The sequence below is a fragment of the Cibotium barometz genome, chromosome 10, assembly GCF_041138505.1.
Source record: "Cibotium barometz isolate CiBa-2024 chromosome 10, ASM4113850v1, whole genome shotgun sequence".
Taxonomy (NCBI): domain Eukaryota; kingdom Viridiplantae; phylum Streptophyta; class Polypodiopsida; order Cyatheales; family Cibotiaceae; genus Cibotium; species Cibotium barometz.
Window position 1 is genome coordinate 24,465,649 of NC_141055.1, and position 20,868 is coordinate 24,486,516.

General features: G+C 44.3%; 1 protein-coding gene across 3 annotated transcripts in view; it reads left to right on the forward strand.

The window, feature by feature from the left end:
* The window catches only part of LOC147634688 (P-loop containing nucleoside triphosphate hydrolases superfamily protein), a 50,584-nt gene extending 30,076 nt beyond the window's left edge, over positions 1–20,508 (forward strand). For 2 of the 3 annotated variants that reach the window (XM_086803827.1, XM_086803828.1), the window contains 11 exons: positions 3,956–4,056; positions 4,157–4,274; positions 12,953–13,084; positions 13,216–13,281; positions 13,410–13,616; positions 13,916–14,011; positions 15,067–15,207; positions 15,957–16,039; positions 16,136–16,173; positions 19,936–20,138; positions 20,233–20,508. In XM_086803827.1, the coding sequence (XP_086659953.1) occupies positions 3,956–4,056; positions 4,157–4,274; positions 12,953–13,084; positions 13,216–13,281; positions 13,410–13,616; positions 13,916–14,011; positions 15,067–15,207; positions 15,957–16,039; positions 16,136–16,173; positions 19,936–20,138; positions 20,233–20,361 (1,314 nt within the window). In that variant the 3' untranslated portion in view covers positions 20,362–20,508. Of the gene's footprint in view, positions 1–3,955; positions 4,057–4,156; positions 4,275–12,952; positions 13,085–13,215; positions 13,282–13,409; positions 13,617–13,915; positions 14,012–15,066; positions 15,208–15,937; positions 16,040–16,135; positions 16,174–19,935; positions 20,139–20,232 lie in introns of all 3 variants that reach the window. The other variant, XR_015266776.1, reaches the window with a different exon arrangement.
* Positions 20,509–20,868: the final 360 nt, after the last annotated feature.

A 20,868-nucleotide genomic window follows, 5' to 3' on the forward strand; every position in this document is an offset into this window, starting at 1 on the left:
TGGCTGTAATTCATGCACTTACTATTCGGAAACATTACCTTCTTGGGACTGATTTCACTGTGAAGACAGATCACCAGAGCTTGATGTATTTTCTTACCCAAACTAAGTTGTCAGAGAAGCATATGAGGATGGTCAATTTCCTCTCTATGTTTCATTTTCAGATCTTGCACACCTTGGGAAAGAAGAATGTAGTGGCGGATGCATTGTCACGAAAGCCATATGTAGCAGCTATCTCGGTTGCCTCTCATGGGGACTTGTCTACCATGCGTGATTTGTATCATACGGATACTGATTTTGCCACTATTTGGGCTGATTTGATGGCTGGTCATGCACATGCCTCATATGTGATTAAAGAGGGTTATCTCATGAAAGATAATTGCCTATGTGTGGTGTCTGACATGAGGCAAAAGGTTTTGGATGAGTGCCATGCTCCTCCATATGCTGGTCATAGAGGCATAATGCCTACTACGCACATGATTGAGCAGTATTTCTTTTGGCCAGGTATGCGGAAGGACATAGAGGCACATGTACGTGTATGTATCACCTGTCAAAAGGTGAAATTTGATAGGCAAAAGGCACCAGGTTTGCTTCAGCCATTGCCTATTCCCACGCAGCCATGGGAAAGTACTACAATGGATTTCATTATGGACTTGCCACGGACCCAACAGGGTAATGATGCAATTTGGACAATTGTGGACAGGTTTAGCAAGCAAGCTCATTTCTTGCCGGTCAAAAAAACCATCAAAGCTGAGCATATGGTTAAAATATATCTTGCACAAGTGTTCAAGCATCATGGAATGCCGAAGTCCATTGTGGGGGATAGAGATCCCAGGACTACAAGTCTCTTTTGGCGGGCCTTATTTGATAATATGGACACCAAATTAGACTTCTCACATTAGCTTATCACCCTCAAACGGATGGGCAAAGTGAGGCTTCAAATTCAGCCCTGTTGGACCTCTTGAAATGTTATGTGGCAGATCAGAAGTCTTCTTGGGAGAAGTACTTACCGCTTGTGGAATTTGCATACAACAACACGGTGCATGCATCTACGAGAAAGGCCCCGTTTGAGATTATTTATGGTAAGATGGTTTTACCACCCATCCTTCGCACAAAGGATGAGATAGTTGCAGCTGATGAGTATGTAAGAGACTTGGATATTGCTTTTGCTCAGGTGCGGACAGCCATTGCAAGGTCACAAGACAAGCATAAAAAGGCTGCTGATAAGCATAGAAGGCAATTGGATGTTAAAGAGAATGATTGGATATTGCTGAAATTTGAGAAAGCAAGACTTGCAAAGAGGCCTGGCAAAGAGGGTGCATATCCTAAGCTTGCAACCAGGTACTTTGGGCCTTTTCGAGTGATCGAGAAGATCAATGAAGTGGCTTTTAGATTGGCATTACCTAGTCATTGGCACATACACAATGCTTTTTATGTGAGTCTCCTTCGCAACTATGTAGGGCCGGAGCCCAGTGAAACGGTCATTGAGGATCCACCAGAAGTGGATAAGCTTGAGGAGATCTTGCAGCCAGAGCAGATTGTGTATCACAAGGAACGCAAGCTTGCTGCAGGCAAAGTTGTGAGGCGTTACCTTGTGAAGTTTAAGAACTATCTTCCCATTATGCTAAATGGCTAGATGAAGAGTTCTTCAGAGATTGCCCGCATGTGCTTCAAACATATTTGGATGCTTTTCAGTTGCGGACAATTGTTTAGAAGCCGGGGGATGTCACCATTTGGCCACCCAATTGGTCCACCCGTGCTTTCTTATCATGTATGTACATTGGACTGGTGTCCATGGCAGTTGTATATGCCGGGGATTGATGCCACTCATGTGATACTGTGGACTTGGCTTTCCGTTGGGACTTGTGCCTCCGTGTACATGCCCGGAAATGCTTGGTGGATTGGTGTTCCATTGGGTCTGGTACCTCGTGTACTTCCCTGGAGCACGTCTATATTGGTATAGTCTCATGAACGGAGATTGTCCATACCAATGCTGCATTGCATAACATCTTTATGTGCTTGCTTGCATAACATCTTTATGTGCTTGCTTGCAATTGAAATTGCATGCTGTTTTCATGCTTGCTTGACCAATGTGTAGTTTCGGGTAAGGGGACGCCCGCCCGCGAACCGTGTGTGTGAAACTGTCTGCTGACATGGTTGTGGCATGTGACAGGTGGTAAGTATTGGTCGTAAACTTGGCTCTAGGAGTTAGCACTAATTTATAAGTGAGTGTGTACACACTTCATTAAGTTTTGGGCGACCAAAACTCACTTATAAATTATGGCCAGCTCGGTGTTTACACACATTGATGTCCCGAGGTGGACATAACCCAATGTCCACCGCCTAGACCTTATCCCCTTTGTACAAAGGGAGTAACCAGCCATGTGTCTACTCTAGCTTGCTCCACAAAGCTCCTGCGTGCCACCTACACTGGACAACTCACCACCTCACTCCTCCTTCTCTCTCTAGAGATTCCTTCATGAGGGCTGTTGGGCTGCATTTTCTGCACTTTCTCCTTCCCAACTCCATTTCCAAGCTTGCTAAGGTGTTTCTCAAGCTTCCAAGAGTGTTTCCGGATGCTTATCACTCTCCTACACACTCCCAATGACTGAAATTCAGCAAAACAGCTCTCTTTATTGCTGTAATTTTTGGTCTTTTTGCTGAAAACCCTAATTTCAGCCCTCCTTTCTCAAGTTGAACCATAGGGGAAGCTTTCCTAGGGTTCCCTTCATCCTCTTGAAGAATTTTGTCGCGAAGAAATGCGACAAATCGAAGATCTCTTCACTCCAAGGACTTCCATCGCGAAGACTTCCCACCACAGCACTAAACTCGAATCCTCCTCAGATAACCTTGGTGCAGGCCAAACAGATCTTCAGACCCCCTGGGACCTCGGGAGTTTAGGGGAAGATGAGCAGACTTACAATGAGGTACAAGCTCTGTAACTTGGTTGAATACAATGCAAATCAATACACTTAAATATACTAAAATTTGATGGACACTTGCTCAAATACAAGAAGTAAATTGCTGAATTTACAAGACACACACAATGAGCCGGAACGGCCGATCCCTCCCTCAAACAAAGTATATTGATCTTGGGAGAATCAAGTACATAGTGTCATGGGCATTTCTGACCATATGAATACAGTATTGCAAACAAGTGGTTGTCGATGTAGACTTGCAACCCACACTACCCTCTCAAGAGCCCATGTTCCCTACCATCTACTCTCTATTGTTCTACCAACACATGGTAGCAACAATCTGCAAGAGAGCACGTAGGACAAGAGAACACTACACAGGGTATGTGATCTTGTAATCCGGTTCCTCCCTCCTGCTACTTGCTTCCATATTTAAGCATTAAAGCTTACCAATTGCAAGTAGAGTCGATGACAGGTGTTCCTTTTCATTGCTATACTTGTTGTGCTGTTGGGTGATGGTAAAGGAAGTTCCATCCAGACCCTAGGATTCCACACTGCTGGCAAGTATCTGGTCTGACCATGGTGGCTTTCTAGTTGAGCGATCCTTATGGAAACAAAAAGATTTTGTGGAGACAAGCTATTGCAGAGGCTCTGCTAGAGCTTGGCAAGAATCTGGCGTGTCATTCCCTGTGTCCTCCGGTGGGAATGTCTGTGAGTCTTGTGCTATACGTGTAAGGTGTAAGATGGGATAGGTTCAGTTTATGGCAAGGGTCACGGGTGATTAGAAGCATTAACATTCAAAGGGGTGAGTAAAAGCATGTTAGGCCTTAAAGGGCGTTGTCTTTAGGGAATGCATGGGCTTTTTTACAATGAGAGTTACTATTCAGCAGTTTGAGTTGCACTTTAGTAAGGCATTCATGATAACTAATGAGTTGAGTGATTGCAAACATAGTCAATGATGTAAAAGATAGCATTGGCCAAATATAACTATGGGAACATTTAAATTATGCATTTCACTAACCTTTTGGCTTTGTTGAGTGTAGGCAGACCTCCTCCTCTCTTATGGCTATGAGGATGACATTCGAAACCTTGCACCACATATACCACGAAGATGCCAGTGCCTCTTAATGTCAGCCACCTCAAGGTATGCCATTATTTGCTTAAGTTTGAGTTCCTGCTCATGTTTGCTCAAAGTTGAGCTGCAATCAAACAGTTATTAACTTCATCTTTTTGGATGGTGGCAGTGCAGATGTGGAAAAGCTTAAAAAGCTAGTGTTGCATAACCCAGTGACGCTGACCCTCACTGAAGTCGAAGGCAATGCAAAGGATAATATTGTCCCAGATTCAGTGCAACAATTTTGGGTATTGAGTCTTAGCGCATGTCCTTTTTCGAAAAAAACTGAACTCTACCAGTAAACTGACATACATCTTGAATTTACCCCTAAAAGTCTCATTTTTAACTTCTCGAGACAAGGCGGGCTTAAACAATGTATATATGTATGCCTGCATAAATGTATTTGTGTACGTGTGCGTTTGTGTTTATGACTTCTCTTTTAAGAACTTGAAGTTTACCTTTCATTGTAGGAGTAAATGGATCGCAAGATTCGGTTAGCAATTCCAGTTGATCTTTTCAAAGTTTCAATTGTATCACTTTAGTATGATTGTAGAACTGAGTAAGAAAATGTTCCTTGTGGTGCAGCAAGTTGGAAGGTCGTGGGTTTAGTGAGAAGGTTTGATTCAGCTGATGGGTGATCTCGCCTCTTATACTGGTCCCTTGTGAATCCCAGTCCGGGACAAGTCAGCCAGGGTTCCATTCTAAGCGTCCGATGTCAAGTGTACAAGTCTCGCACATGAAACAGTGCCAGTCCATACTGAGAGTCACCCTCTGGAACGATGACAGATGTTCCAGGTGTTTAGCTTGTAGCCAGATACCAGGCATTTGAGTAGCTGCATGTAGTTGCATGTAGAAGAAGGGGCAGCCCTTTGGACTACCCCAGAAAAGGGTTTGATACCCTTGCCTACGAAGGGGGTAACTCTTTTGGGTCACCTTAGGGCCAAGGAGGCCCATGGCCAATGCCCAACAGCCAAGGATGGCTGGGCATGCTGTCGGCCAAGGCCTGAGGGGCCTGGGCAGCAAGGCGGCCAGGCCTAGTTGGCCTGGACAGCCTGTCGGCCAGCCTCATAGGCAGCCTGGGCAGTGTGGCCAAGGCACAAAGGGCAGGCCAGCACCTAGTGTGCAAGGCGCATATTAAATGGCACAATATTCAGGTCGTGGAGATAATAAAATGGGCCGACTGCCTTTATCACCCACCGACCAACATCCAGAAGGGACTATATAAGCATTTGCTCTAGGCATCTTACAATTAACAAAGTGCTGAAGCGTTCCAAGGTCCAGGACAGCCAATAAGCAAAGGTGAAGCTTGAAGGTCAAGAACCAGATCCTTCACAGGCTGAAGGTTTACAGCCACAGGAAGATCTACAGATTTGAGTCTTTTCTCATCATTCAATAAAGCAATACACCATCCTTGGTGGGGGCCCTGTAGAGGGTATTTGGGACCTAATTGGGTGTACTGTGCCTTATTTCCGCTACATTGTGCAATCATCTGGAACCAAGGTGCTGAATTCGTTATTCGAAGTATAACCTGTCTGTAAGCTTCCGCATGCCACAACCTACCCTACCACAAGCACCGCCCATCTCACACTACACCCAAACCCATTTCACCCTTGATTGTGATCTTATCTATGCAGATCAGCTTCCGCATGTTACAACCTACCCCACCACAAGCACCGTCCATCTCACACTACACCCAAATGCATTTCACCCTTGATTGTGATCTTCACAACAATTATCCACACATCCACCACCGACAGTTATCCGCACCTGTTGGTCCACCTCCACAGCCCACATAGGTACCATGCCTGAGAATTTTTGGTATGACGACGAATGCCATATCACACATGCACGTCTTTTGCGTGAGCTAGCTACCGGCCAAATTTAGAAGCATAGAGCTGAATGGATTTACCGGTACCTTACTCGCTGCCACAAGAAACGAGCACATTGTTGCGAACAGCACGAGGACTTGCACCAACTCTTCCTAAGCGGGAATTCTGACGAGGCTTGGCATAGGATCCAAGAAAGCGAAGCTTGCCCACCCCCATCATAGATCCACACATGAGAGAGAGAGGAGGTCCAATATAGGGTAGCTTCAGCTTAATGGAAACCTCATTGATCTTCTTTAAAATGGGGAAGGGTCCTGGTGCATGCAATAGGTTGATCGTCGTAACGCGAACAAAGTCTTATTTATACCCGTGAGTTTGTGCAATTCCACTTTGAGAGAGGAGAAGAGAGAGAGAAAGCAGATAGTAATCGACACACTATTGGGTCCCAATTTACCCACTAAAGGGCCCCCCTTGCAAGCAAGAGTATTTGCTTATTTTTCTTTGGAGAACTTTTACAATGAATATGAATGATGACTGAGGATTGCCACCTACAAGGACGATGTAGACCAGATGTAGGTTGATCCAGATGTTGTCCAAGCTCTGTTGAATTGCTCTTCGATGACCACTATGCAATCCCAAAAATGAGCAATGCACATACGCTGGCTGAATGGTGAAGATGCTCTTCATGGAGACTTGGAAATGCTGCTGAAAGTATGCACAAGCCGGTGGTTGTAGGCACACTTTACCTGCTGGGAACTGTTGTAGGACTGATTTGATAATGGATGAATTATGCTGAATAATCAGCGCTGCTTATATATGGTGTATGGCTACTGGTTGGTCCAAGGAAGGGCTGTCGACCAGCAGAAAATGGACAAAAAATGCTAAATTTGCAACAGTGAATGTTGTGCATAATTCTAATGCTGTCCTGTGATCAGGCCGACCGGTTGTTGCTGGCGACCATGATGCTGGCCATGCTATTGGCTGGCCCATAAGCTTGCCTCATGGTCACTTATGCTTGTCTATGCTAGACGCTTTCTCTTAATTGATGTCTATTGGAGATGCCTTTTATGCTGTTTTCCCTTGCAGCGGGATTGTTTCTACTGTGTTGACATTGTCACTTTCTCACATGTGATGTTTATTGGTAGTGCCTTCTACACACTTGGCCAGTGTTGGCTTGCCCTCATGGTTTTGACATGTCACATGTATATTATTCATTGTGGGATTATGCATCTTTACACTTGCCATACATGCCACTGATCATGGCATCGCTGAGAGTTTACCCATCCTCTCATAGCATTGGCTGATGTAGGCCCCGAGCCCCCACATTTTCTCCCGATGTTCAGCTTTTCCCATTGCTGAATTTTTACTTTTATCAGCCCTACCATTGCTGATTTTTCCTCATCGGATCCTCCATTGATGAGTTTTTCTCTTGCAGCTTACATTGCATGTCTCATAGGCATGACTTTTGGATCTCGTTGCCTTTACACATGTGTATATCTGCTACCTCTTCTTATGCTTATCACTGGTGCAGTTACAGAGCTATGCTTTGCTCTCTTGTTGTCATTGATGTGGATTACATGCCGTTCAGCTTGGCATTTGGATGCTTGCCTTCAAGGGGGGTATTATGCGATGCCTCTTGATTTTATGCAGTTGATGTCCACTTGATCTTTGACATGCATTTTAGGTGATGCGTTTATGTACTACTGTGCTCTAGCATTAGCACTATGACATTGGGGATTCTCCTTTTCCCCGTCATATAGTGCTTGCTTTTCCCATTGGCACTGCAGTTCATCTTTGCCACCGTGATCTCTCTTGATCACTCTTATTGTGGAGCATAGTGCAGGGCAGCATTCACAGCTTTCACCCTGCTACCCGTTCACAACGTTCACTTGAGGGGGGTTTGTTGGTCATGTCCACTCTTGGCTAGTTCAGGTGTGAACCCAGCTTACTCACGGGCACTTTTTCCCTGTGATTGGACACATGTTTTTCCCCCGTGTGAACACACTTTTGTGTGTTGGGCATATAGCCCTAGGCTTTTTAGTACTCACTTGTACTTTCATTTCATTCATTATTGAGTACATCTTTTTCAGCACTCACGTTTTCTCTGTGCTTGAGGTTGTGTGTGTGTGTAGGCTAGCTGCCCTCCTACGCAACAGTGAGCCACCAAATGTGTAGGCCAAGTTGGTATCAAAGGGTGGTGATGATAAATTTGGTGCCACAGGGCACATATGTGTGTTGTCATGTGTATGTCAAATATCTGTGTGTTTGTTTAAGGGCTTTTTAAAGTCCAAAATATGTGGTGTTCTTTTCAGTTGTGTGTTGTTTTTTGTTGTGGTTCTGTGACGTGATCTTGTGTGTACTCTACCCTTGGGATCCCATAAGTGGCATGCGAAACTAGAGCGAATGAGCCTAGATTTATCCTTGTGGATGCCTACATGAGTTTATAAATTGCACTTTCTTATAAGGTGAATTTGGATGTTCCTGGATTCATCTAGGTATATATATAGATTTATCCTTGACATGGTATGAGGTAATCCCTTGAGGGGGGGTTGTTGGGAATGAAGGTCTTCGTGTGTGAACATCTTCTAGCAAAGGAGTAAACACCCACTTATGTGTCTATGTGTGAACCACCTCTTAGAGGGGTAAAAATAATATCTAAATATGTGTGTGTGATGACATAAGCAAAAGAGAACCTTTATAACCTATAAAGGTACATGACTTCATTGAAAGAATACGATCTAATGTCACATCATTGAGTCATGTGTTTATCTCTCACTTAAGGATTCTCTCTCTCTCTCTCTCTCTCTCAGGTGCGCTTCCTTTCCGTCACATCTACCGCCAACTCCAGGATGTGGAACCTACTGTCCCCCTATCCACCCTCACGACACAACTCACCACCATACTCCACACATCCGCCACAGCTTCTTTCATCTGCACACGGCAGTCTACTGCCAAGCCACCTTGCGGCTCCATGCCCCAGAACTGTTGGTATGATGACGAATGTCGGGCCACATGCTCCCGCCTTAAGCATGAGGTATGGATTGGGCAAATCACGAAGCACCAAGCGCAACGGATTTCTCAACGGCTCACCCCATGCAAGAAACAGGAGTTCTATGCTCAGAAAGAGGACGAGTTATACTGACTTTTCTTAGGGCCAAACTGCAAAGAGGCATGGAGGAAACTCTGAGAACATCACCCTCCCACACCTATCACCTGTCCAGGCACATGGCACTCCTATGCACGCTCCCTCTATCATATCCCCCATCAGCCACCCCTACCCCTACCCCCACCACCAGACCCCCGCCCCACCACCTCCACCTTCTTCACAAAGGGCATGGTCCTCAAGGCCATTCGTAGACTACGCAATGGGCGAGCCCAAGATCATGAGGGACTCACTGTCGAGTACATCTCGCATGCCCATGATATCCTAGCGTCCCTACTAGCCTACATGTTCAATAGAGCCCTTTGTGAAGGATTTCCACCCTCTTGGTCCACCAACACCATCACCCCCATCCTCAAAGCCGGAGATCCACTTGATCCTAATAACTACACGACGATCATGATTGGCCACACATTGGCCAAACTCTATGGATCAGTGCTAGAGGCGAAGCTCAGTTCATTTGCAGAGAGCCAGGGATGCAGAGCCTCAGGACAGGCTAGCTTTCGGAGGAGCTACTCTACCCTTGACCACATCTTCACCCTCCGTGCCATCATCGAGGAGGGTAGAGCACGACACCAGAGGATTTACTGCTGCTTTCTGGATTTCCGCAAAGCTTTTGATACTGTACCCCGAGCCCGCCTTTTACACCGTCTACGGGAGATCGGAGTCCCATCTGACATGGTTTGGAGCATCATCGCCCTCTATGAGTCCGTCACCGGACGAGTGAGAGCCCCACGAGGTACATCACAGGAGATTTCCAGCACCATTGGGGTGAAACAGGGCTGCCCTCTATCACCCACTCTTTTCGGCCTCTACATTGATGAGATCTCGAGCTTCATTGATGGATTAGGCGGGGCTGGTCCCACACTGGCAGGCATATTGATCCCCAAACTCAGCCGAAGGGCTTCAGAGACAATTGGATGACTTACATGACTTTTGCACTCAGCGGGACCTCTCTGTTAACCTTGGTAAAACCAAGGTAATGGTCTTCAATACCTCTCGCCCCGTCACATCCAGATTGAGCTTCACATATAGAGGGGATCCTATGGAGATTGTCTCATCCTATGTCTACCTTGGTGTCACTTTCAATGGCCCACGCTTTACCATGCTTCCCGTAGCACATGCTAGAGTGACGCGGGGATATGCAGCCTTGAGCTTACTTGAGCGGCAGTGCTTCTAGGCACATTTCCAGGAGCCCAGGACGAAGGGCTGGCTTTTTGACACCCTCGTCACACCAGCCTTGATGTATGGAGCGGCTTTCTGGGGGCAGATTTATCCGATGAGGATTGGCAGCGAGTTGAGAGGCCCCAGGTCATGATGTCCTCTCGTATGATCTGCAACAAACCATCAGTCCCACACCAGATTATCTAGGTAGAGTTTGCTGCAGCCCCGATGGTAGTGGAGGCACTCTTCCAGACAGTCACATACCTTCATCGCATCAGTCACATGGATCCCCACAGGTACCCGAGGCTTGCCCTGGAGTCCTCTAGACAGCTAGCACTTGAGGGGCACTCTGGAGTATGGTATGCACTAGTTTCCACTTGGTTCTCAGTATATGGGCTTTGCATGGACCGCCTACCCCCCTTCAGCACAGTTTGGACTCCCTTTTTTTCCGGCTGTCTCACGAGGATACCAACCGGGTTATCCGGTGAGATCTTCTTAGCCTCTACACACATTGCACATGGATCACACCCCCGGAGCTCCCCACGAAGATGCACTTTTACAGAGACCACTTCCTCACACTCACTGAGGATGGATTCATCCAGTAGCAGGGCTACTTGAGTGTTCACATGTCCCATGCCATGCGGATTGCAATTGGCCAGATACAGGTTTCTTTCCACCGCCTCAGAGTGGAGACAGGTAGAGTTTAGCGCATCTTCAGAGTCGGGGAGCTTGTACGGACACACACAGAGGAGAGGATCTGCTGACTACGCCACATAGAGGTTGAGACAGAGGAGCATTACATATGCCGCTGCCCAGTATACTATGAGATCCGCGGGAGGTTTCATTGTCTATTTCGTGAGGGATTCGGTCCACTCTCCAGGATCATTGACTTCCAGGACTAGCGCGTTGCCTGGGCCTCTTCTTGCTTGAGCTCCACAGACACAGGGACACCTTCTTGAGACACAGGCCCCAGCTACCCCGCCCCCTCCCTTGGCAGCCAACCATCACTAGTTTCTTCCGGACCTAGGAGGTGGAGGACACCGACATAGTGGATCTTGTGGACCCTCCACGAGCTGCTCTGGACCTAACTCGCCCGAGAGGAGTTACCTCGGACCAAGCCTCTGCACTCCAGCGTGCCCGACGCCCTCGACCCCGTCGGCCACGATCACCTCATCAACTCCAGATCCAGGACATGCTCCACCGCCATTGAGCTACCTTTCCACGTGACATAGTTGAGGGAGACCTCTCGGCCATACTCGTCAACCCCATGCTTGACATTTTGGAGAGTGGTATACCATCTACTCGGAGCTGATGTTGCTCCCATGTTTTTATGTTTTTAGTATTCCATGACGAGTTTCCATGGACAGTTTTGTATCACCCCAGTGAGATAGCTATATTTATGTTTTCATTCTGTTTTATTTTCCATCCCATGATGAGATATGCCATGGACATCATTGTACCACTTTGGTCTCATAGGCCCATTGGGTCTTTAGTAGACGCTTAATATATCTTTCTTTCTTTCTTTCTCTCTCTCTCTATTGTTTATCTCTATCCAATGCCATGATGATGTGTCAATTTCAGCCACCATAGCCTCTCTCATGGCTCTTGCAAACCCTAGGACAACCTTGTCCTTCAGCTAGTTCTAGCAATCCCATAAGATAATTGACCATGTTGGAGCCCCCCCTATATGGAAAACTAGTAAGCTCTCATGATGTAGGCCACTGTGCTATCTCATTATAGATAGCAAGGGTGGTATGTCTTGGATTTGTAGCTCATAGGGGGAAGGCCATTATCCCCAGATGCGGGGGCATTTGGCTCTCACTATTGATGCCATGGGGGTGCGGGGCCAAAGGATCCCTGGGGTATAGTCTCTGACTTGTATGATCCCTCGGACCTTGTAAAGCTTGTGGTATAAGTGCATGTCGCACTGTGATAATAATGCCATCCTCGTCCGGTACAAATCTGAGAGAGAGAGAGAGAGAGAGGAGAGAGAGAGAGAGAGAGAGAGTAATCTTAATGTCTTCAAAAGACCCAATGGGTCTATGGCATTAAAAATTAGTACAAGTCCATCGTATACCAAGTCACGGAAAAGACTAAAAAAACTCAGAAAGGGACTAGCTTTATGTCTATCTCAGCATCATAATGATCATGTGGATACATTTGAGAATACTATACATGGTAGAGCTCGTGTGAGTATGAGTGCAAGTATTAGCATCCTCCTCATCCATCTAGAATATCTAAAATAGGGTAGTATATGACTGTTGCCAGGCTTTGCATACAATTTTGAGAAGTGCTCTCTCATTGAGAGAGAGAGAGAGAGAGAGAGAGAGAGAGAGAGAGAGAGAGGGAGGGAGAGAACTACATACAGCAGTCATAAAAGGAGGTCAGAACTTGAGCCTAAAGTGTGCGTGCACATGAGTATCCTCTGATCGTGAGCCTCAGCCATAAGTACCCCCTGATTAGAAAATGGACAGCAACACATCTTCTAGATGTAACTATGTAGCCTTTGGTCAAGAGCCTCAGCAATAAGTTTCTCCGTGTTGAGGATAAGCAGTGAAGCAGTAGCATGTTCACTCTGGATCCAGAAGACCCGTCTTTACCTCTTAGTGGGTGGATGCTTGGTTTTGGGCACGGGGCAGCTGCCAGCTTATCATTTGGCATCCTCTATCCCTAATCTATAATTATGTGCAGAGATGATGTGAAATAGGAGAGAAGTTTTTTCGAGCAAGTCCTGTCCTTCTGTGGCTAATATTGGCAAACTTGGACCACCCTACAGATGTCTTGCAAAGGAGAGGACAAGCTGCTCAATATCCTGGCTTTGTTGCATCTTGAACTCGTTCAGAAGAAGGTTCTTATTTTCGTCAACACAATCGATACTGGGTTCCGGCTAAAACTTTTTCTTGAGCAGGTTAAGTTTCCTTTGGAACCCTTGTTCCAATCACCAAGTCTTCATCAACCAGTTTTTTGGTTGGAGCCCCAAGAAAGAACCAGTAATTCTTTTAGGTTGATGTCTTGATTCTGTGCTTGCTTATCTTGCAGTTTGGTGTAAGATCAGCAGTATTGAATGCCCAATTGCCGCAGAATTCTAGACTGCATATATTGCAGGTATGTTCTTGTGTGTGCTAGTCATATGCTGTTTAAGCAAAATAGACCTACTAATCACCAATGTGGGAGAAGATTAGGAGTGTTATATAATATCTTTGCTTCTTATTATCATGTTTTCGTTATAATAGGAATTCAACATTGGTCTATTTGACTACCTGATTGCCACTGATGATGGGAAGCTCAAGAAAGACGATAATAATGATGCCGAGAAGTCTGGTCACGGGAAGGAGAAAGGTGGATCCAATCCCACTGGAAAGAAGAAAAGTGGAAAGCAGCTTCTTGGGGACTCTGAGTTTGGAGTCGTACGAGGAATTGATTTCAAGAATGTGCGAACTGTAAGTGTTTTGAACATACTTTAGTCTCGTTTATGTTACATCAGCTGTATTCATGGGATACCTTCAAGGATGGGTATGTAATAGGGAGTGTAGAAGCTACGCTAGTGGGTGAGGTGGCCAATTTATGTCTGAAGCTAAAACCCCTTTTTAGGCCTTCCCACTTACATTAATGCCTCCGGCTTCTTTTTCGGGCATTTTTTATAGAATTGGCCACCTCACTATGTCCGTGCCAACTTAGTCACTAAAGCAGTTTACTTCACAACAATTAAAAGGTATACCTTCTTTGTTTATGCCTTTAGGTCATCAATTTTGACATGCCACAAACTCCTTCAACTTATGTGCATCGAATTGGGCGGACAGGTCGTGCCCAATCCACAGGTGCATCTGTTTCCCTTGTAAGTATGCTATTTACTTTCTTTGCTTTGTATGCTGACTTTGTGTTTGCTGTATTAGTAGAAGCTTGATCCAAAATAATAGCCTTCTTTTTAGTTGAGTCTGCCTACGGTCACTTCCAAAGCAGTATGAGAGTTGTTAAGTGGGTCCATATGCAAGCTCTAAAGCAAAGACATCTTTTACATGAAATTGGCTTAGATCCATTGTCATAATGGCATGAGTGGGGATGTCCTAGGGTCTAAGGCAATGCCACGGTCTTACATGTTAGAGATTTTTTCTATGCATCTATAAAGAAGGGGTGTGTGGGTGTGCGCGTGTGCACCTGCATGCATGCACACACATCACAGACCTGCAGAGACATGCACCCACACTCAACTGCACACAGACAGGCACCCACACAGCCACTCAGGCTTACGCACACTGTGCATGGGCACACACTTGTCCTTAATCTAAAACTAAAACTACTCACTCAGGCTTACGCACACTGTGCATGGGCACACACTTGTCCTTAATCTAAAACTACTCACTTCCATGCCTGTTTCAACCAAATTTTCTCTTTCAACCCCCTTGCAGGTGGACTTGATGAATTGAAGCTTTGTGAGTAGACTCTCACAGAGTCAAGCTTGCTGTTAGGTTTTTGTAAAGTTTGGGAAATAACCTGAACTTTCCATTGGTATATCTCTTGCAGGTTGCTTAGTTTCCAATGACAAATTCTCCTTCACCTAAAACAGTTTTACAACATATGCACATGGATTTGAGTGCCTCAAATTGTCTTTCTTATCATAAGGGGATGAAGGCTGTTTTGTATGCACCTTGCCAGGAGTGCCTTGGGTGGGCAGATATGTGAAGTCAAAATTGTCTCAATGGTACAAGGTTTTATTAATGTGCTTTGCTCACAATTAGGGTGGGTTGTTTAGTAATCTAGAAAGAGCCCAGAAGGTGCATACTGATATGCTGCATCTGGATGATTTTAGGTCTGTAATATTGGTGTTTCAAAAAAACAAGTTCAATTTTCTTTCATCTAGAAACGAAATTTCCCGTGTTTATGTATTTGCAGGTCTCTCCAGAAGAAGAAAATCTTTTGCAAGAGACTGAAGACATGCTTAACGGAGGCAACGACGGTGGAATTACAAAGCGTATAATACCATTTCCCCTGATCACTAAGGAGGCCATAGAATCCTTGAGATATAGAGCTGAGGTAAAGGTGCCCAAGGTTCATAGTGTTTAATCTATTTTTGTTTAATAAAGTGCTATTAATCAATATTAAATTGGTGAAACATGCATGTAAAGGGTATAGGGTTTTTGACTGGTACCCAATATGCATAAGATTTCGCAAACCAGCTCTAACTTGCAAAACTCAGATATATATTGGTTCAATGGACCTTGGAGGGTTTGGCAAGCTCACCACACAGCCATAGCTCCCCTTGGGAGCACACTCGAGCCTGAGGCTAGACCAAAGCTATGCCGGAAGTCCTGGTGTCCCATACCACCAGAACTTACCATCTGGGTGTAAGGCTGGAGCCAGACCTAGTCTGATCCATCCAGGTTATGTTTCTGAGGGTCTTGGGAATGCCCATTAAAGAGACTAATCCTCACTTATATTGACCACAAGTGAGAGTTTCTTTAACTTTAAGGCCACTTTACACTTGCTTATTAATTAGTAACTTATTAGTAATCATATTAGTATTAAGTGTCTCGTAATTGAGCTACTAATCAGCTTTAGTACTTCATACGTACTGCAAGTCTAGTTAAGTCTTTTGGGACATTATAGTTTGCCACAAATAGTTTATGGTATGTGAATCTTTATGCATTAGGTTGGTGACTATTTCTGTACATTATATGTATTAGCAAAACCTCTTTCATTAGGTTTCTTTGCGTTGTGCATGTGGTTTATAGGATTATAGTCATGACTTTTGTCCACATTTTAGAATTGGTTTCTTGTGGAAGGATGTGGCCAGAGGGGTGACAAAAGTTGCAATAAAGGAAGCAAGAGCCAAGGAGCTACGACTGGAGATTCTGAACTCTGAAAGGTACTGCTTACAAACTGAGGGTGCTTTTGTTTATCCAAACTTTTTTCTGCTCATCTAATGCATGGTTTTGAAATTTTGAACGCATGGGCATTGCAGACTAAAAGCTCATTTTGAAGACCATCCCACTGATCTGGGTGAGATTTTCTCCACTTGAACTAACACATTTATTTGGTATACTAGAGAGAATTCAAACTTTCTGTACCATGTGGACTTTCATTCTAATGACGTAAAAATGTTTTTTTTTAGTAGTGCATGTAATTTTTGTGACTTTTAGGAGCATACACATGAAGGGATTAGGGTTTCTGACCTGCGCCTAGTGTGCATAAAAAGAGGCTATAGCTTGCAAAACTCAATCAGCGGTTGGTTCAAAAGACCTTCTTGGAGGGATTGGCTAGCTCACCTCCCAACCATAGCTTTCCTCAGGAGTACCTATGACGTATCTAATACGAATCCTTGAGATTAGGGCGTAATGTGGTAGGGTTAGGGAATCCCTGAGATGAGGTGGAGGAAGGCACGATGGGCAGAACTTATGCAAGACTTTGACATGGAACTAAAGTGTAGGAAGTTAAATCGGGTTGCATAGACTTCGATTAGATGGCAAGATTTTTACCCACAAAACGACTGTGAAAGGAATTGTATTGGCACAACAATTTGTTGAGCAGCTTTTCAGATTGCATGGTCCACCTTGTTACATAGTGAGTGACATGGACTAGAAGTTTCTTCTAGACACTTTTGGCAACTAGTTTGGAGAAACTGGAGACTACGCTGTGTATGAGTTTATGTGATCATCCTCGGTCTGATGGGCAAAAAGAGAGTGAATTAGGTTTTGGATGATACAATTCGTGCATACATCTCTAGGCGGCCATTTGATTGGGAGAGGTGCATCCCTATGGTCGAGTTTGCCTACAATAGTGCTAAGTATTTGGCTACTGGTTACAATCCGTTTATGCTTTGATGTACGGATATCAACCTAGATATCTGGTAACTATAGGACTTAAGGGTATTAAGTTTGATGCGAGTAGAGATTTCTTAGGGGATATGCAAGAGATGCTAGTCAGTGCACGGGATTCTATCAAAAGTTCTGAAGATAGAGCACAGTTTTATGTTGACAAGAAGGATCACCGATGGAGTAATCCGAGGGAAAGCTAGTATATTTGAGAGTACCCGAGAGTTTTGAGATGTTTCGGACTGAAAAGGTTGGGAAGTTATCTCCTAGGTATTGTGGACCCATAGTTGCAATGAAACGCGTTTCATTCAGTTTGAATGAAACGAAATGTTTCGTAAACGTTTCATATGAATGAAACGCGTTTCATTCATGTTCACTTGGAAACTGTACGATTTAAGCGTTTTTTGCCTAGATTCTTTAGTTTTTACTTGAAAACATGTTTTAATGTGTAAATGATGCATGTTTAATATTGTTTTGGAGGGAAGGAAACATATTTTTTACATATTATAAACTTATATATAAATTTTGGGGCCCATAACCCCCCCGTTTTGTATGAAACGTTTTTGAAACTTCTGGGATTTGAAAGAAACGTTTATGAAACGTTTTTGAAACGCGTTTTATGAAACGCCTGGCAACTATGTGTGGACCTTACCAAATTTTGAAGAAGATTAGTGAGGTGGTCTAAAAGCTAGAATTGCCACCTAATGTGCACGTTCATTCAGTTTTCTATGTTGAGTACACTCAAGCAGAAAGTGGGGGTTGAGGATAATGTTGTTACTCAATAACTTGCAGAGGTTGAGGACTTGTCCTTTGTTCCACATGAGCCATATCTAATTATTAGCTTGAGGAAGGGACATCTTAGAAATAAGGTGATCCTTGAATATAAAATTAAGTGGAAAGATAGGGCGGAAGAGAACTCGAGGTGGGAGACAAAGGCTAGTTTGAAAAATCAGTTTTGTGGCTTCATTTAGGAGTAAACGTATGAGGAGGGGAAGTATGTTACATACCTCGAGATTAGGGCCTAATCTGAGAGGGTTAGGGGAGCCTTGAGATTAGGAGAAGCAGACTGATGTAGGTGGCTAGGTTTCATCATTAATAACTCTATGGATATTGGCTATTTATGACTAGATAAGTGAGTTATGGGTTATTGTCATTATGGCTTGACAATTGGTCTGTGCCTGGACAGTCTTAATGAAGATACCTTGGTTCATGCAATATTTGGGTTCATTCCTCAAGATGCTTGAGATATTGTGGAGACAGGAACTGCTCCAAAGATCCTCCACAACGGTCCCACTGATAACCGACAACACTCTAGTCATTAGTTTGGACCACATACCAACCTTGTCAGCACTAACGTGTCATTGGCAAGGTGACAATTGGGTAATGAACTTTCTCTCTAGACATGATTGTAAATACGCTTCGGATTGACTGGTATGAATTGATTTGTAGCATCCGTGCTGTGGTCAAGAGCGCGGCGATTCTAAATTGAGTCAGCTGCCACTGCTCACGGTTGGTCTTGTATGTGCAGAAAGGGTACTGTATGGGGAAGTTGCTTGATGTTGTTTCATCTAGTTCAGAGCTAGCCGCAGCCTGCCCTGTGACTTATGCACTTTTTCACGGCCAAAAGATCCCATGGATTGGGTGATCAGCTACTGGTGGTGGGCTTATGTAGCATCTCTGTAGCCTGAGATGGCTTTACTTGACTCAAGATCTCTGTCCACATGGAATTCAATTGCAGGATGCATGTGACAAGACTAGGAGTTCAAGCCAGACCACTTCACCCTGGATCATTGGGGAGGGAAACACCGGGGACACAGTTCCATATGGGGAGACTTTTAGCCGGTGGCAAGGATGAAGTCATACATATTCAGCATGTTTATCCTTCCATAATATCAACAGTGCTGGCCAGACGTGAATTATTCAACATAGCCTCACCTTCTGGTTCTTTAACACCTCCTGTAGTACGTCTCATCACCATGGGCCGATTGCCAAATGTGGCCCTGTACATGAGGCAATCTGCTTTGTGGGCTTAAGTGAGTTTGTGTAACACAGTGTGGTTTCGATGAAATTTCCAGTTGCATATTAAAGTGTACCATTATGATTTTTCAGTGACATAAGAAAAGCTTCTGCAGTCTCACGCATTGCGCATGTTTATTTGGTTTGTTGTATCTGTTTTTTGGTTTCCTCTGCAATGTTGGGTTAGGCTTAACCCTAACGTGCAAGAAATGGGGGCAGAAAAAGAGAGAGAGAGAGAGAGAGGTAGGAGAGCAACACCATGCTGAATGTATTAGAATGATAAGGTTGTATATACACTACCACAAGTACAAGGTATAATAATGAAATGCTGTCCATATGGTGTCCTTTCACACCGGGTGGTCAGGGGGGAAACACCCTTCAATATAGAAGGTAAAAAGTGCCCCTTAATAAGTCCATGTTCACACCTAGCACTACCACACTTAGTTTTCCTACATGCAGTGAGGATTTTTAGTCTATATATCACGCATTTGTTTTGATTCACACTTGTGTGTGGTCAGGGGGGGAAACACCCTTCAATATAGAAGGTAAAAAGTGCCCCTTTATAAGTCCATGTTCACACCTAGCACTACCACACTTAGTTTTCCTACATGCAGTGAGGATTTTTAGTCTATATATCACGCATTTGTTTTGATTCACACTTGTGTGTGGTGAGGGGGGAAACACCCTTCAATTTAAAAGGTAAAAAGTGCCCCTTTATTAGTCCATGTTCACACCTAGCACTACAACACTTAGTTTTCCTACATGCAGTGAGGATTTTGAGTCTATACATCACGCATTTGTTTTGATTCACACTTGTCTGCACTCGTGCATCCCCCACATTTTTTGCACACGTCTTAATCATTAGAGAGAGAGAGAGAGAGAGAGAGACTTTCAACTGCCTGTTCATTTATTTATTTTTTCCCCTCGCTGTCAGAATTATTAAAACATGATAAAGTTTTGAGTAAAAGAACACCACTGCCGCACTTAAAGACTGTCCCTGAATATATGCGGGATCCCACCACTGAGGCTGCAAGTAAAGCAGTTAAGCTTGCAAGAGCTGCCATTGGACAGATGTCTGGATTCAAGAGAAAGAGAAGATCCCGAACAGATGATCCTCTCAAAACATTTTCTGTCACTGTGAGTTTTTGTTTGACTTTGTGCAAATAAAGAAAGTAACGAAGTAATAATTTGAACAAGATAACAGATGTTTTCCTTTTTTATGGTTTTGTAGTCAAAGAAAGGTAAGGCTGACTCAGCTGGGCTCAAGAGCACTTTGTGGGCACGCAACCAAGGGAAGAGGAAAGGGTCAGCAGGCAGAAAGCCTCGTGAACGGAAAAAGAAGCATAGGCGTCACAAGTAGGGATTGATGGAGCTTTTTGTAACTTCAAAAGTTCAGTGATCCTCAAGTTCACTACATGCCTCCCTCTCGTGTATGTTGGTGGTGCATATTTCTGTTTAAATGGATTTTATGGTCAGATGAATTAAATTATTCTTGTTTTGTCAAAAATCATGCATATGCTCTCTCTCTCTCTCTCTCTCTCTCCCCCTTGATAAACTGTAGTCATTGTGGACTTTTTTTTGGCTTGCATTGTGTGGAGGCATGTTTGGAAATTGCCTTTTTTTTTTCCCTTTAAAAAATAACTGTTTAGAACTCTCTCTCTCTCTCTCTCTCACACACACACACACACACACACACACACACACACAAACTACTCTAGCAATCTCTGAAATATTATTTGAGCCGCAACACTACGTAAGAACCTTTTGCTAGTTGTGTACAAGGAAATTGGGAGAAACAACACGGTGCTCATAACACAACCTCATTGTTAAAGTTGGAAGGAAAGATGGAAGGCACCATCTACATTCC